Raw genomic sequence first — 17,815 nt, 5'->3', positions numbered from 1 at the left:
ACGCTAGAAGATGTCTCAGCAGCAGAGCCAATCAATGAAACAAACAACACCTGAGGTGCCCCATGTGCCTGCCAATTTCTCCACTGCCACTACACTCCTATGCAACAACCTGCAGATCGCTAGCTGTATCCGAAAACAACTTCTGCAAAGAAGGAAAGTATTTCCATTTAATCCCATCCAATAAGTCTCCCCTGCCCTGGGTTCTGGGTGACTTTTCTAAACTGTACCCCTTTCCCCTAAACCTTTCCAGTGCTTTCCCTTCAATCCTCTTCCTTCCCCTTCAACTCTTCCACCAGAAGAAGGAGTCATTGGCTCTGAAAGCTTGTGAAAGTTTAATCCGCGCGTGTGTGTGTGTGTGTGTGTGTGTGTGTGTGTGTGTGTGTGTGTGTGTGTGTGTGTTTTCCCCTGCCACTGCTTGGTGAGTAGATTATATTATCAATAACATATTCTGCTATTTATGAACTTCAGTCAGCTCCTCCCATGTCCACATAATTAGGCAAGTGTCACTAATTACAAAAAATACAACATATAAAAGTAACAATAAATAATTACATAATCGAGTAATTATAAAATGATTCTCATGAGGACTGTAGAGAAAAAACCATTACCTGTGGTAGGAAGAACTTCTTTGTCTAAAAAATGGAGAAATTGAAAAACATAGCAGTATTCAGGGGTTGTTGTTGTGGTGGTCTTCAGTCGAGAGACAGATTTGATGCAGCTCTCCATGCTACTCTATCCTGTGCAAGCTTCTTCATCCCCAAGTAACTACTGCAACCTACATACTTCTGGATCTGCTTTGTGTATTCATCTCCTGGGTATCCCTCTACAATTTTTACCCTCCACGCTGCCCTCCAATACTAAATTGGTGATCCCTTCATGCCTCAGAACATGTCCTATCAACCAATCCCTTCTTCTAGTCAAGTTGTGCCACAAAATCCTCTTCTCACTAATTCTATTCACTACCTCCGCATTAGTAACATGATCTACCCATCTAATCTACAGCATTCTTCTGTAGCACCACATTTCCAACACTTCTATTCTCTTCTTGTCTAAACTAATTATCATCCATGTTTCACTCTCATACATGTCTATTTACACTCCATAAGAATACTTTCAGAAAGGATTTCCTGACACTTAAATCTATACTCAATGTTAACAAATTTCTCTTCTTCAGAAACGCTTTCCTTGCTATTGCCAGTCTACATTTCATAACCTCTTCACTTCAACCATCATCAGTTATTTTGCTCCCCAAATAGCAAAACTTATCTACTTTAAATGTCTCATTTCCAAATCTAATTCCCTCAGCATCACCCATTTCTAGATCACCTGATTTAATTCAACTACATTCCATTATCCTCAGTTTGCTATTGTGGACATTCATCTTATATCGTCCTTTCAATACACTGTCAATTCCATTCAACTGCACTTCCAGGTCCTTTGTTGTCCCTGACAGAATAACAACGTCGTTGGCAAACCTCAAAGTTTTTAGTTTTTTTATGTCTTCTCCAGGATTTTAATTCGTACTCCAACTTTTTCTTTTGTTTTCTTTATTGCTTCTCACTATACAGATTGAATAACATTGGGGATAGGCTGCAACCCTGCCTCACTCCCTTCCCAACTACTGCTTTCCTTTCATGTCCCTTGACTATTATAACTGCCATCTGGTTTCTGTACAAACTGTAAATAACCTTTTGCTCCCTTTATTTGATTCCTGCGCCTTCTTAATTTGAAAGAGAATATTCCACTCAACATTGTCAAAAGGTTTCTCTAATCCTACAAATGCTAGAAATGTAGCTTTGCTTTTCCTTAATCTATCTTCTAAGATAAGTCGTTAGGTCAGTATTGCCTCATGTGTTCCAACATTTCTGTGGAATTCAAAGCAATCTTCCCTGAGGTTGGCTTCTACCAAGTCTTTCATTCATCTGTAAAGAATTTATGTTAGTATTTTGCAACTGTGACTTATTAAACTGATAGTTCACTAATTTTCACACCTGTCAACACTGCTTTCTTTGGGATTGGAATTATTGTATTCTTTTTGAAGTCAGAGGGTATTTTGCATGTGTCATACATCTTGCTCACCAGATGTTAGAGTTTTGTCATGGCTCTCCCAACACTATCAGTACTTCTAATGGAACATTGTCTACTCCCTGGCCCTCTTTTTGATGTAGGTCTTTCAGTGCTCTGTCAGATTCTTCACACATCTTGCATTTCATCTACATCCCTCAAGTATAGACTCTCCATATACTCCTTCCAACTTTCGTATTTTTCTTCTTTGCTCAGAACTGGCTTTCCATATGAGCTCTTGATATTCATAGAGGTGTTTCTCTTTTCTCCAAACATCTCTTTAATTTTCCTGTAGGCAGTATGTATCTTACGCTTAGTTTTATATGCCTCTACATCCTTACATTTGTCGTCTGGCCAACCCTACTTAGACATTTTTACAATCTGAATAATTTCTTTTATCACATCATACATTGCTTCAATCTCTTCATCATCTGCAGAGCTAGTTGGCATATAAACTTGTATTACTGTGGTAGACATTGTAACGGTCGCCTGGTTGTAGATATAGCTAATTGCTATAATCGCACTATTTCACTCCCATTTATGGAGCTTGTTAGCACTTGATGTTAGGTTGGCGCCATTAAAATGCATTGTGTTGTGGTAATTGCTGCTACTTGCTGGATCGCTGCTGTGTCTCGATGCTGATGCTGGCTCTAAATCTGGTTGTCTAGGGTTAAAAACATGAGGTCCCATGTTTTTTATGTGCTTTTGATGATAAAGAACGAGTGAAACCAACAAATATGTAAACTTCAAATATTTATTACTCTGGTGGCCATCTTAATTCCACTGTCCACCAAAGACTCAACACAAAGTAGTACTTCCGTTACATGTTCTTTGCATTGTTTATCCACCTCAAACAATAACACACAAACACACTTTACCAAAGTGACATTCCGACTGCCTTTCGACCCTTCTTGCAGCTTGTATTTATAACATTGTCAAAGAACTACTAAAAAGAGATATAGTTTATACGTCACATGTACATCTGTTATCATAATTTGTGCAGAAAAGTTATTAATTTGCATCGAGTGACATAATTTAACATGTTATTAAAATGACAGACAGATTTGTTGACTTGACAGAATAATTCTCTGTTACAAAAAGGCCGTTTTTTAGAAGTTTGTCAATTGACTTCTCTAATTTGCATAAATAAGTAAATAACATGAATTATTAAGAATTACATTGGTTTTTGTCTAAAATAGGATTGCTTATGTGAATACTGAGTGAAAACGCTCCTAGTGAACAAATAGGTTTCACTGGGTGAATTTTATTTAAGGAGATCCAAAATACCTAAGTTGGCCACTATTTTTCGTACTTCATATTAATTATTTAAGATGAACTTAGTGTTTTTACATGATGACATTTGCTGTATCAGTGATCAAGTGATATAAACTTTTGTGTGGGTCAGTTATTCAGTATAATTTAATGGGTTGACTGTTTATGCAGACATGTTATGCAATCATTGTCAACATACACAATAACTTTTCTATAATCATAAAAACTCGTTAAACTGGTTGAATTTGGAGGGTATCGTATACTTCGGTACAGTAAAGCCTTAAATATGTTCCGTTACAATACCCCAATCGGGTAATATCATTTACAGAATGTTAATGATATTAGCCGACTAGGACAAATGTGTCAAATGGTTAAAATTTGGAAAAGTACTACTTTAATAATTTTTTTTGTTTAACTATGCATAATGTGTATGTATGCAATGACCGTTACACCGTTTCAAAATGACTTTTTCCTGCAAATATTTTAGTTGTGTTGTTTCAAATGCACTTTGTGTTATGCCTCTCAGTATGACAGCATAATAAAAATATTTAGTAATATATAAAAGTAAAAAAAAATGTTAATCTTTGCTCCCAGTGAGCCACATGGAAAATGATCAAAAACAGACACAAATATATCACCTGCGATTTTAAGATATATAAACAATGTATGTAAATTATTTCAAAGTCAGTTCTCATTGAGTCACAGATTAATCAAGATAATAGAAGGAGCATAAATATATTACACAGATGGACAGGTCATATGTCCATAGGAAAATATTGTAATTGTCTGCTCTTTTTGAGCCACATAAAAGAAATGAAAATAAAGAACATAATTATAAGTATGGACATGATATATATAAACACAAACACTAGAGAAGTCACATGTATGAAAATAATATGCATTTGAAAAAAAAGGAAATATTTAAAAAACTTGTCTCCCATTGAGACACATAGTCAAGACAGTACAAGAACATATTAATACAATAATTGGACACTTAAATTGGTCACAACATAACACAAACATCAAACTTGGTGAACATCTGATTAGCTGTAGAAAACTGTACACAAATCTTATGCCTAAGAACACAATAGTAACAAAATGATGGGTGTTGCACAACAATTTTTTCATTGTCTTTTATTTGGTGCAAGTATGTCCCATATTCAACAATACAAAAGGAAAGTAATAAATGTTTGTCACCTTCTTGCCAGTTGCAAGTAAAGAAGATGTCTCAAAATTTAATATTCAATAGTGACAATAAAAAATATAAAAACATTCTCTCAGAGATCTGGAACTTTTCCAGGGTCTGTAGCATGAGTGGTAGCTGCTATTTGACACACCCAGTAAAAACTTTGCTGATAACATGCTTTAGGGAAAATGGGTAAGTAACTGTATTCAAACAGGGAAATGTGGTTAATCATTTTTATATGGTTTCAATTCAGTTATGTTTCTTAATTCAAATAACCTTCTTGATCTGGGAAAGATAAGTCTATACGCATTAGGATGTGGGCTTTCTTTTATTTCAAATGGACCAATGTAAATATCAAAAAACTTTTTAAGTTCGGCTGACAATAATTTTGATTTCTCTTGTGTCTTGACGAGTACAAGGTCCCCTGGTTTGAACTGTGTAGCTTTTCCTTTCCCTTTTAATCCAACAACTGGCAACTCAGGAAAATGTTGACAATTTCTGAGCTTATCTCTAAGTCTAGAAGTGATGGCAGAAACAGGACTTCCTGTGTCTACTAACACTCTACCTTCCCACTTGTCAATGATTAATTTAACATATGGACAACCTAGCTCAACATCTTTGTCTATTTCAGTATTTTCAAACAATAGATCATTTTCAATTTCTTTAGTTCCTAAGTCTAATGTCTCTTTTCTACACTTAGACACACACCTCTCTGTTTGCAAAGCATTGACATTTAAACATAAACCTTTGTTTTCATCTGTTCCTTTTAACACTGTGTTGTCACTTAACAAACTACTGTTTTCACCCCCTTTTTTATAAAGTCCACTATGGATTCTTGTCCACCATGTAGGATACAAGGTTGCACTTACCTTTGCTAATTCTTTCCAAAATGCATCTTTGTTTATACAGTTTCCATAGTTGTTCCACAAAACTTCTAAAACCTTTTCCCCTTTTTCTTGAAAACACACATTTACATTCCACCCCTTTATGTTTTCTTTAATATTATTATTATTACCATTCTCATAGATAAGTGTTTCATAGTTCCCAATAGGCAATAGCTTGTACTCAGATACACATTCCCTAGTCTGCATTTCAGTTAAATTAACCTCATTATTACCCATGTTTGTCACATCAGTTACCTTTACCACATAATCACTTTTTAATTCTACAAATACTTTTATTTCTTCCTCCACACTCTCATCAATAACATCACTTGATTTAGGATCATTATTTAAATGTCCCTCTATTACTTCCTCCTCCTCCACAACAACCCCATCTTCAGTTTCCCCCCTATGTATCTGAATCTCAGCAATTGAGTCTTTGGCTCCATTAAACACTTCATCATCCCCCTTCTTATCAAATAAACCCCCCAAAATAGATTCTATTTGTGGTGTGTCTGACTTGTTATTAACACCAGTATCTTTTTCAGCCCAACTATGGAACTCTGCAATACCTTCAACTTCTGCACTTTCACTAACTACCTGTGCTTGAACACTGTTTTTATTAACTGTATCACTTTTACTCAGTGCTTGAACACTGTTTTTATTAACTGTATCACTTTTACTCATAGTAAAATTCTAATTTATTCATTCTAACAACATCAGTATTTTCATGGTACTTACTCTTCACATTGTATCCTCTCCTTTTCCAGTTTCGGTTATGTGTTGTCCTGTCATAATATTGTCTAGCCCCAAAACTACGGACATCTAGTGGGACTGTCCACCATTTCCCGGCTGGTTCCCTCGGTCTGTCCGTTTGTAGTTGTCGTTTTGTTCACTAGTTTCAGCAAACCCCCTTCTATCTTGTTCTCTTCCCCAATACCTATTTCTATCATTCCTGTTATCTCTCCTCCATCCTCCCTCCTGTGTATTGTTTCTGAAATCATTTTCATATCTCCTATCTCCCCTATTTGGAGCATTATTTCCAGAATTTTCAAAGTCTCTCCTCCCATAATAATCTCTATTTACATTCCTGTTCCACCCCCCATACTGGTTGTTGCCAGAGCCAAAACTTTGGTTATTTTCTCTTTCCAAGGCCCTATCTAATCTATCTACAAATTTCAGGAACTCTTCCATTGAATCGTCTGGTCCATGGACCAATTCCCACTGCAGTCTCTCTTGTAACCTTCTTTTTAAAACATCAATTTGTGTCATAATATCAAAAGAGTTATTCAAGTGAGCAAGTTTTTTCAATTGATCTCTGCAAAATTTTTGCATTCCCCCTACTTTCCCTCTATACACTGGTCCATTTAGAAATTCTGACTTTAATCTGGCTTGTATGGATTGTGACCAAAATTTGCAAATAAATTTAGCTTCAAACTCTTCAAAAGTATTCCAAGAATCATTATTCTCATTTGCCCAGGATAGGGCCTCCCCTTCTAGAAACCGTTTTTCTAACTTAATTTTTATGTTATCCGACATTCCTACAACAAACATATCCTTACATTGGTGAATAAAGTCAATAGGGTGCAGATTTTCACCAGGAAAGCATTTCACTTGGATGTGCCCATACATTGTATTTTGATTGTAAATCGTTTGTTTGGACATCAATGCGTCCTCCAATTGTGTATATTTAGTGTGTATATTTTCTACTTTTGTATCTACATTAGTGGTATACAGGTTGTATTCATGTTTAAGGTTTTCTGATGTTTTGTCTATTCTCTGATCTAATCTTTTAGCTTCAGTATCTACTCTGTTATAGATGACAGCAATGCTGTCTGTGTTAGCTTGTATGTTTTCATTTAAGCTTTCAACTTTAACTTGAAATTCTTTTCTGAAGTGTATCAACTGTTCTCTAGTGTCCTTACTGAGGGTAGTTTTAATTTCCTCACATTTCTCATTGAGATGAGTACTTAATAGATCAAAATCCAAACTTAACTTATCCAGTCTATCTGTGTTTTCTTTAAGTTTCAAACTTACTTGTTCACTTGATTGTTTAAAATCCAAACGTACTTGTTCACTTGATTGTTTAAGTTGCGAGCTTATTTGAGTTGCAAACCCTGCTAGCCACTCTGTTAAGTTTAATTGTTCACCATCCCCTGGTTCAATTTTTACATTTCCTACGATCTCAACACTCTCAGGTAGAGACATGTTAACTATTAATTATTTTAAATGACAACAACAAAATACCTTGCTTTATGTAGCTATGCTATGATGTCGTGATCGGTGTTCTTGCTGGCTTTCTTCACTTATATTCAGTTTTATCGAAGCTGAAGTCTTGATTGATGAATTCCATTCACATAATTCAGACGTTAATCTTCCGAGCGGTGTGATGATGGTTTTTGGTAGTCGCACTAACACACTTTATTTATTTATTTATTTTTGACATATTTTCACTGTTGCCACACTGCACAAATAAACTTTTTTGGAATGCTAAGCACTTACGAAATTTATCGCTGCACTATTATCATCAATGCACTTAAAGATCCCGGCTGAGCCCCCACTTTTGTAAGCTAATTGCTATAATCGCACTATTTCACTCCCATTTATGGAGCTTGTTAGCACTTGATGTTAGGTTGGCGCCATTAAAATTCATTGTGTTGTGGTAATCGCTGCTACTTGCTGGATCGCTGCTGTGTCTCGATGTTGATGCTGGCTCTAAATCTGGTTGTCTAGGGTTAAAAACATGAGGTCCCATGTTTTTTATGTGCTTTTGATGATAAAGAACGAGTGAAACCAACAAATATGTAAACTTCAAATATTTATTACTCTGGTGGTCATCTTAATTCCACTGTCCACCAAAGACTCAACACAAAGTAGTACTTCCGTTACATGTTTTTTGCATTGTTTATCCATCTCAAACAATAACACACAAACACACTTTACCAAAGTGACATTCTGACTGCCTCTCGACCCTTCTTGCAGCTTGTATTTATAACATTGTCAAAGAACTACTAAAAAGAGATATAGTTTATACGTCACATGTACATCTGTTATCATAATTTGTGCAGAAAAGTTATTAATTTGCATCGAGTGACGTAATTTAACATGTTATTAAAATGACAGACAGATTTGTTGACTTGACAGAATAATTCTCTGTTACAAAAAGGCCGTTTTTTAGAAGTTTGTCAATTGACTTCTCTAATTTGCATAAATAAGTAAGTAACATGAATTATTAAGAATTACATTGGTTTTTGTCTAAAATAGGATTGCTTATGTGAATACTGAGTGAAAACGCTCCTAGTGAACAAATAGGTTTCACTGGGTGAATTTTATTTAAGGAGATCCAAAATACCTAAGTTGGCCACTATTTTTCGTACTTTATATTAATTATTTAAGATGAACTTAGTGTTTTTACATGATGACATTTGCTGTATCAGTGATCAAGTGATATAAACTTTTGTGTGGGTCAGTTATTCAGTATAATTTAATGGGTTGACTGTTTATGCAGACATGTTATGCAATCATTGTCAACATACACAATAACTTTTCTATAATCATAAATACTCGTTAAACTGGTTGAATTTGGAGGGTATCGCATACTTCGGTACAGTAAAGCCTTAAATATGTTCCATTACAACATGGGCTTCATGTCTATCTTGGCTACAATAATACATTCACTATGCTGTTCATAGTAGCTTACCCATGCTCCTGTTTTTTTCTCATTATTAAGTGTACGTTTTGTTTTCGTATTTATAACCCTGTATTCACCTGACAAGAAGTCTTGTTACTCCTGCTACCAAACTTCACTAATTCCCACTATATCTAACTTTAAACTATTCATTTCCCTTTTTAAATTTTCTAACCTACCTTCCCAATTCAGGCATCTGACACTCCACACTCCGGCTCATAGAATGCCCGTTTTCTTTGTCCTGATAATGACATCCTCTTGAGTAATCACCACATGGAGATATGAATGGGGGACTATTTTACCTCCTGAATATTTTACCCAAGAGGACACCATTGTCATTTAACCATACAGTAAAGCTACATACCCTCGAGAAAAATTACGGCTGTAGTTAACCCTTGCTTTCAGCCATTCACAGTATCAGCCCAGCAAGGCCATTTTGATTAATGTAACAATCATGCAGACTGTTGCCTCTGCAACTACTGAAAAGGCTGCTGCCCCTCTTCAGGAACCACATATTTGTCTGGCCTCTCAACAGATACCCCTCCATTGTAGTTGCACCTTCAGTACGGCTATCTGTATCGCTGAGGCACTCAAGCCTCCCCACCAAGGGCGAGGTCAATGTTTTACATAGAGGATTTAAGGGTTAGGGGAAGGTATTTTAGGATCACAGATCAGAGGAGAAAGCAGTTCATGGAAGAGGAAAACAATAATTAAAACCAGTAACTCCTTTGTGTACTTTATTGCAGTTTTTCCATAATTAGTCAGTTATAGTGTCTTTCTGAGGACTGGTTGCTTAAAAGTACCTTAACAAAATTTTTAGGCACTTATGATGATATATTGTGTGTGCAACACCTATTATTTGTGAAGCTGTGCAGAATTCATCAAAATTGTATTAAATGTTGGTATTTTCTTTCCCCTTTCTCCACTGTCCCCCCTTCATCTACCATATCTCTAATCTTCAAACAATGAAAAATCCAGGATGGAATGTAACAATATTGTGAAAAGGAAATTTGCTACTCACTATATAATGGAGATGCTGAGTTGCAGATAAGCACAACAAAAAGACTGTCACAAATATAGCTTTCAGCCAGTAAGGCCTTCATCAAAATTGGATGACACACACACACACACACACACACACACACACACACACACACATTCATGCAAATGCAACTCACACATGCATGACTGCAGTTCCAGGCAACTGTGGTCTCAGTTGTCTGAGACGGCAGTTTTGTGTGTGTGTGTGTGTGTGTGTGTGTGTGTGTGTGTGTGTGTGTGTGTGTGTGTGTGTATGTGTGTGAGTGAGTGAGTTGCATTTGCATGAGTGTGTATGTGTGTGTTTGTTATCTAATTTTGATGAACACATATACTCTTCATTGTTGCAGTTGCAAAAACTATCCTAAATAAATATTTCAAGATCACCTTTAAAAAATCCATTTGATATAATTTCCTAAACTGTTTATATTCTACATATTTCGTGAATAATAAGAGAGAAGAAATTTAAGGTAGATATTAGTATACATGCTGCTCTTTTATTTTCAGACATATTAGCAAAAACTGAAGTACTGTCATTCCTGGATAAGAATTTCAAGTACCTTGTACCCACTGACATAGCTGACAAAATAAAGGATGTTACACCTATATCTCAAGCTATAAGAACTTTCTACTTCAAAAATGAAAGGGTATCAGAGTCCACACTTGATATATTGCTTAATGTAAGTACCATATCTTCAGTGTACATGCAAAAATAATTTGTAATACTGTATTACTCCTCACTATTCAGCACAACAGATGACATATCAGTGTAATTAATGTTTGTATTTGATGTCTTAGACTAGAAATTGTAGTTAAGACAGAATAATTATATAAGTACTGATAAGAAATTCAACATTGGAGCTGAACATTTAAATCAGAGAAGTTAGAGACAAAAATAAGATGAAAAAATTGTAGAATATAAGAATTATAATATTTATCATTGGCTGATATTAGCACATAACTTGTTTTTATTTTTTTATTTTTACAGTCCATTTAGTACATTTTTTACTCTCCAAATCTCTAACTATATTACTTATGTAAATTATGGCAGCTAGAATGTAATTATTTTCAAAATTTCTCTGAGAATTCTTTTTCCTTTTCTTTAAACCACATAGCCTACTATATCACATAGTCTTCTATATAAAAAAAAATCACTCCTCTTGCACAGTCTATTTTTACAAGAAGATGCATAATTTTATGACACAATTAATGCAATGTTAAACTGCCTGCGGCATGTTTGTGGGACATTTTGAACAAATATATAGTTGGTATCAGATATGCTCAAAACAATGGTCTAACTAAAGAAAGGCATGCATTGTGGTTAGTGAGACTGTACGTAATTAGCTAAGAAAAATATGAAGAAGGAAATGGTAAGAAAGACATTCCAAAATTGTATGAATGTTAAATCCTTTTTTATTCCTGAATAATTTCATTTTCTCCAGTCTTATCGTCTCTTCTGCCAACTAAAGAAACAGCTCTTTCTAAACATTTGTGTCATCTTTTCTATGTTCTTATGTGGAATGATAATTTTCGTCATAATTTGACAAGTCTAGACACTGTGAATGTCAAGATAGGATAACTGCAAACCAATCCTTCTGTATGAGGAAAGGTTCATTTTGGTGGAATAGGGAATGCTAAAGGTGCTCATGAATTGAGAGAAAAGATTGCTGCCTGGAGTGGCAGCGCGGTCTTAGGCGCCATGTCACGGATTGCGCAGCCACTCCTGCTGGAGGTTTGAGTCCTCCCTCGTGCATGGGTGTGTGTGTGTTGTTTTTAGCACCATAAGTTGGTCTAAGTTGTGTGTAAGTCTAGGGACCAATGACCTCAGCAGTTTGGCCTCTTAGGAATTTACACACATTTGAACATTTTTGGTTTGGGTTTGACAAATGCCAGGAGAACATTGTCTGCCATCATGTACAGTGGTAACAGTGAAATATGGAGGAGGTGATGTTATAGTGTGGTTAGGATGTGGTCCCTTTATTGTTCTTAAGGAAACACTAAATGCTGTAGGATATGAAGACATTTTACAGCATTGTGTACTGTATCATTAGGGGAACAGTTCATAGACAATGAATGTTTGTATCAACATGACAATGCATCCTCATAAAGCAGCATCTGTGAAGCAATGGCTCATGGACAATAACATTCCTGAAATGGACTGACCTGCCCAGAGTCCCAACCTGAATTTAATGGAACACCTTTGGGGTGAGTTAGAGCATAGACTGCACTCCAGCCCCAGTATCCAACAATACTGTTTTCTCTGGTCTTGGCTCTTGAGGGAGAATGGACTGCTGTCTCCACAGACATTCAGACATCTCATTGAAAGTGTCCTCAGCAGAGTTCATGCCATTATGAAAGTGAAGGGTTGACACACCCCACATTATATCGCTAAGGGTGCTGATATACTTTTCATCAGATAGTGTATCTCCACCTATCACTGATAAGCATTTACAGTTTAATGCGACTGCCACAATTTATACTAATAGAGTCCTGGCTGATAAGTTACACTAATTGTAATACTTTAGTATCGCACTTTATTGTATGTTTTAGTCTGTAAATCATTTTATATACAAATGGGGAGTATAATGGGGAAAAAGTCAGCATAGAAAAGTTATGTCTTATGTCTGATAATGTGATAACAAATATAGTGTAGAGTAATCAATTTAAATACATTTCAAATCCAATCAAACCTGTATGGAGACAGTATTAGCATAATATGAGATGTCATCATCATGCAACTGATTCCTATAAAGACAAGTTGCACTCAGTCACATAATTAATTTACACATATGAGTTACATACAAAAATTTAACGTAAATATTACATTGCTTGAATGTGAAAATTTTGTCTTACATACTACACCACTTACATATAAAAATTTACACATAAATATAGCACTTGATTCACATTTTTGTTTAAATTATTAGATCAATTAAAGAATTATGTATGAATTATTCAGTATTATAGATGGTTCATTTTTTAGTGAAGCTCCTATTACCATTTTAAATTTGTCAACTGGCAGCTCTTTTAGACTTTGTGGTACTTTAAGAAGTACCTTTCCAGTGTGTACAAAATTAATTTCATATAGTTTCATCCATGGATATTTGTCATATTTTTACATCTGGATTCACAGGTATGGACACATGCCATATTTTCTCAGCGTGAATGATTATTACAGGTACAAATGAAAGGGATGAGTAGAGGACAATGAAACAACCAAATGATCCTAATAAACATAGGTCTAGAAACTTGAAGGTTTACTCACTATGACATATTAAGACCAGGCACATGGGCACCTTGTAACAAAATCCCCAATGATCCTAACTGCAGATATGAATTTGAGGACAAACATATTACTAAATTATTTCATATGGCCACCAGTCACATGAAGCCAGGCTTCAGTGTGCCTGACCATCAATGCCTGTACATGTTCAAAAATCCCAGGCATGTTCTGAATGCATTGACAACCATCTGCAATGCATCCCCAGAGTTCGGTGATGCCTTAAAGAGTGCTGGAGAGCACCAAAGCTTTTAAATATCCTAATTCAAAAAAATCCAGTGGGTTCAAGTCCGGAGACCTGGGGTTTGATGATATTGGTAAGGCACATCAAAGATACATGCTAAGTATTCCTACACATTTACATGATAGTGTGCACCATTTTGCATGTATCATGTACTTATCCTTTGACCATAAGGGAAAAAAAATCAGACATTTGTTCTAATGTTGGTATGACTGCAACTGTGCATACATCATATCATGGAAATACATCATATCATGGAAACCACTGGTTTCTGGACCAATGTTTACTGGCATTATTTGCTTGTTTCATTGTCCTTTACTTGCTGCTTTGCCTGTAATAGTCAAACACATTGTGTATAAACATTCTCTTTCATGTAGAGATAACCTGGAAACAATAAGTATTTTTATTCAATTAAGTATTCTGCAAGAAGTTGTGTTTAATAAACCATAACTGCATCTAGCTGAAGTGTTGATGCATAAATAGGCATATAAAAAATACTCAGAACATTGCTAATCATTCATACTAATCCGTCTTCAGAGCTAACAGAGTACACATACACACACATACACCTACAAGGCCTCATTGCTCGAACTGACTACATTGTGCAGGCACTGCACCTTGATGGGCTTTGTAGTGATTATGTCTCAGTAGTCAAAGGATAAAAGACTAAACACAATTTCACTTAATGCACATTCTACAGACACCAAAGACTTGGAAGAAGTTAAGCCATATCTGCTACCTACTGTGACATATTCCACCACTGATTTCATTTGTAGAGACTCACCACCAGCCCTTTTCATTGGCCTAAAAAATGAGTCCTCACCCTTGTTGTGTATGTGCTGTAAGCAGTCTATTGGGTTTTGTAGTGTTGCCAGATAGGCATTAGGAACCTATAATTTTAATTTAGTGCATACAATTATAACCTTTAATAAATGTGGAATAATGTGACATTTCCATTGCAGCTGCTGGGTGACAAGCAGTTTAATTATCCTGTTGTGAGAGCTGCAACTCTACATTCAGTGCAGAAGTCATGTCCAGTTCACCTGTATCACTTTTCTGCAGATACAGGTCTCAACTATGCTAGGAAACTCTTTGGCATTCCAGATAAACGAGGTAGGGGGAATAACTTTATCTACAACCTGCTGTTACACCTTATTATAATCATTCGGAGACAAAGTATACTCTAAATGAGAGTTTTCTTCCTCACCTTTTACACTTCTAGAAGAAGTAAGCCAAAGCAACTGCATCTTGCTACATGATATAGCTGAAATCTTTTTATCTTTCATGTATAGTACAACAACACTGGTTAATAATATTCAACAAGCATTTTCATAGTTTCACTTACATGACAACAATAATTGTTTTTTTCTGCATTAACACTTATTGATAGTAGTAGCTTCACCATCCTAATCCATACATAAGAAAACAGCTGTCATCAGCAGGAAGTACAAAGAATCAGGAGAATAAATGATAAAATCAAATTATGAAATTAAAAAAGAGTTTGTTATAGGAGAAAAGTAGTTTGTATATGTGAAATACAAACATAGTTCTGAGTAACTGAAAATTTCCACCTGCACCTCACTAAATTAGTACAGGAAAAATTATAAATAAATGGCAGAACTGCACCAAAAATAAGCTCCCAATTAGTGTAAGTTCCCAGTTTTTTACACTGTATTCATTTACTCCATCTTTTAGACAAATGTTGACCAACATGGTTAAGACCCTTTTTAGCAGCAACATTGAAAGGCTTTAGTCTAATTGTTCTTGTTGAATGGTAAAAAACACTCCTCTGAGGCCATAAAGTATTTGGCAACTCGAGTTTAGCTATGTATTACATTAAATGTTTACCAAATAAATAGTTGAAGCTTATAGGTCCTTGATTTTGACTTTCTCTTAGCCCTTAGATGGGAAAATATTAATGAAAGAGATGAAAGAAAGTTTCAGAGCAGGGGTAAGTATGCTGAGTACCAGTATTGTGCCTTACAAACAGCACAGTCCTCTTAGGGCAAAACTGACAAAAACGATAACAAAAGTGTGGTAGAATAATAAATAGTACAATAGCTTACTAAAGATAAAAACTGTGGAAACTATATCAATACAAGTGAAAGAATTCTTCTGTTTAGTGTATATGGTAAATGAAAGTCCTTGGTGAAAGACAAATATTGGAAGGACTAAAAGGTAACAACTTACTGTACACTTGAGATGTGTAGCCATCAACAGACATGTAAACAAAATTCAAAATAACTCTAGATTTTATACTAATTCTTCTTCAGAACTACTTGAATACCAGTTCACATATACATACACATAAACCTGCACAGAAAGTTGCTTCATTATAAAGGTGGAAATGAGATAGCTGCCTTCCCTTCCTTGTGTTGGTCAGGAAAAAGACACTGTTGTTGTTCCCGCATAGTGATTTGTGAAGATGAAAAAATCTGGATTCGAGCAGTGATTAATTACTTTGTAAAGAATGGTATGAAAGCAAAGGACATTCATGCCAATTTCCAGGATACACTGGGGGACTCTGCTTCTTCATATTCAATTGTTGCCAAGTGGACAAAAGAATTAAAATTTGGTTGGGAGAGCTTAGATGATATCCGCACAGTGGTCGGACAAGACGCGTCACTACTCCAGAAAACATTGCAAAAGTGCACAAAATGGTCATGGAGGATCACCAATTGAAAGTGCATGAAATTTCTCATGCTTGCCAGATGTCATCTGAAAGAGCATACCACATTTTAACTGAAGAATTAGAAAAGAAAAAATTATCTGCAAGATGGGTGCCACAACTGTTGATGCTGGATCAAAAATGCATGAGACAATATTTGGCCCTTTTTAGGTGAAACAAACAAGATTCTTTGTACCCGTTTGTGACCACAGTTGAAACTTCAGTGCACTACTATACCCCAGAGACAAAACAACAGTCAAAGCAGTGGGAACATGCTGACCCTCCGCCACCAAAGAAAGCAAAGACAATTCCTTCACTGAAAAAGGTCATGGCATTAGTGTTCTGGGATGTGGAGGGGATTTTGTTTGTAGATTATCTTCCCAATGGGAAAACAATTACTGGAAAATACTATGCTAACCTCCTGGACAAATTGCAACAAAAGATACGTGAAAATAGGCCAGGTTTAGCAAGGAAGAAAGTCATCTTCCACCAAGACAATGCACGCCTGCACACATGTGCCATCACCATGGCAAGAAACAAGGTATGAATTGTTGCCGTACCTGTCTTATTCACCTGATATGGCTCCATCAGACTTTCATCTCTTCCCAAAACTGAAACTTTTTCTTGGAGGATGAATATTCACTTCAAATGAAGAATTGATAGGCCAGAGTTGACAACTATTTTGCAGGCCTGGAGGAAACTCATTTTTGGTATGGGATCAAGGCACTGGAACATCCTTGAACCAAGCGCATAAATCTACAAGGAGACTACATTGAAAAATAAAAAAAAGTTTCAGTGATGTAATTACTTTTTTTCTATTCTGTTCTGATAACTTTTCAAACCACCCTCTTATGTACAAAACAGGTGATGTATATAGTTAAGAGACTGATGACTGTAGTAGTCTGGTCCCTTTAAACCCACATATAGTTCAGAAACTTTTAATTACTGACCTGATTTTCTAAAAGTTTAAAGAAAGTAAGTGCTCTAGAACAGTCTTCTATCATTATAATAATAATATGTATAGTAATCACAATCTGAATACTGTCACTTATCCATTTACTAAATTTTACAAGAATTGATTAACTAATATGAGCACCCAGTATTTTCTGTGACACAAGCAGCAAATTTCTCTAAGTAAATTACAGAATTTTATTAGAGAAACTGAAATGTATGGAGTTAACAGTGGAGCTAACAAGTCACTTATGTCATACTTAACAAAAAGAATGAAGAAAGTTATATTACACAATCCAACAACTACAAAAAAAAAAGGAATTTTTTGAGACTGGAGGAAAACAATTATGCAATTCCACAATGTTTAGTACCAGGTCCACTGTTGTTCCTTGTATTTTTTAATAACATTCCAAGAATAGGTGAGAATCAGTAAGTAAAGCAAAATCTTCCAACTTTTTGGGTGTAGATGAAAATTTAAATTGAAAAAATGCATGTTTTAGATCTTGTTAAACAACTGAGTTCAGCCACTTTCACACATCATCATTC

The 17,815-nt window shown here is 35.5% G+C and overlaps 1 protein-coding gene across 1 annotated transcript in view; it reads left to right on the top strand.

Annotated features, from left to right (window-relative positions):
• The window catches only part of LOC126162501 (juvenile hormone esterase-like), a 132,952-nt gene that overhangs the window by 94,293 nt on the left and 20,844 nt on the right, over nucleotides 1–17,815 (top strand). Inside the window, exons 7-8 of the mRNA XM_049919049.1 lie at nucleotides 10,637–10,809; nucleotides 14,613–14,763. Coding sequence (XP_049775006.1) covers nucleotides 10,637–10,809; nucleotides 14,613–14,763 — 324 coding nt within the window. The remainder of the gene's footprint in view (nucleotides 1–10,636; nucleotides 10,810–14,612; nucleotides 14,764–17,815) is intronic.

This window comes from Schistocerca cancellata, chromosome 2 (assembly GCF_023864275.1).
Source record: "Schistocerca cancellata isolate TAMUIC-IGC-003103 chromosome 2, iqSchCanc2.1, whole genome shotgun sequence".
NCBI lineage: Eukaryota > Metazoa > Arthropoda > Insecta > Orthoptera > Acrididae > Schistocerca > Schistocerca cancellata.
The sequence above is the reverse complement of the archived record's forward strand: the minus strand, read 5'-3'. Positions and strand labels throughout refer to the sequence as shown.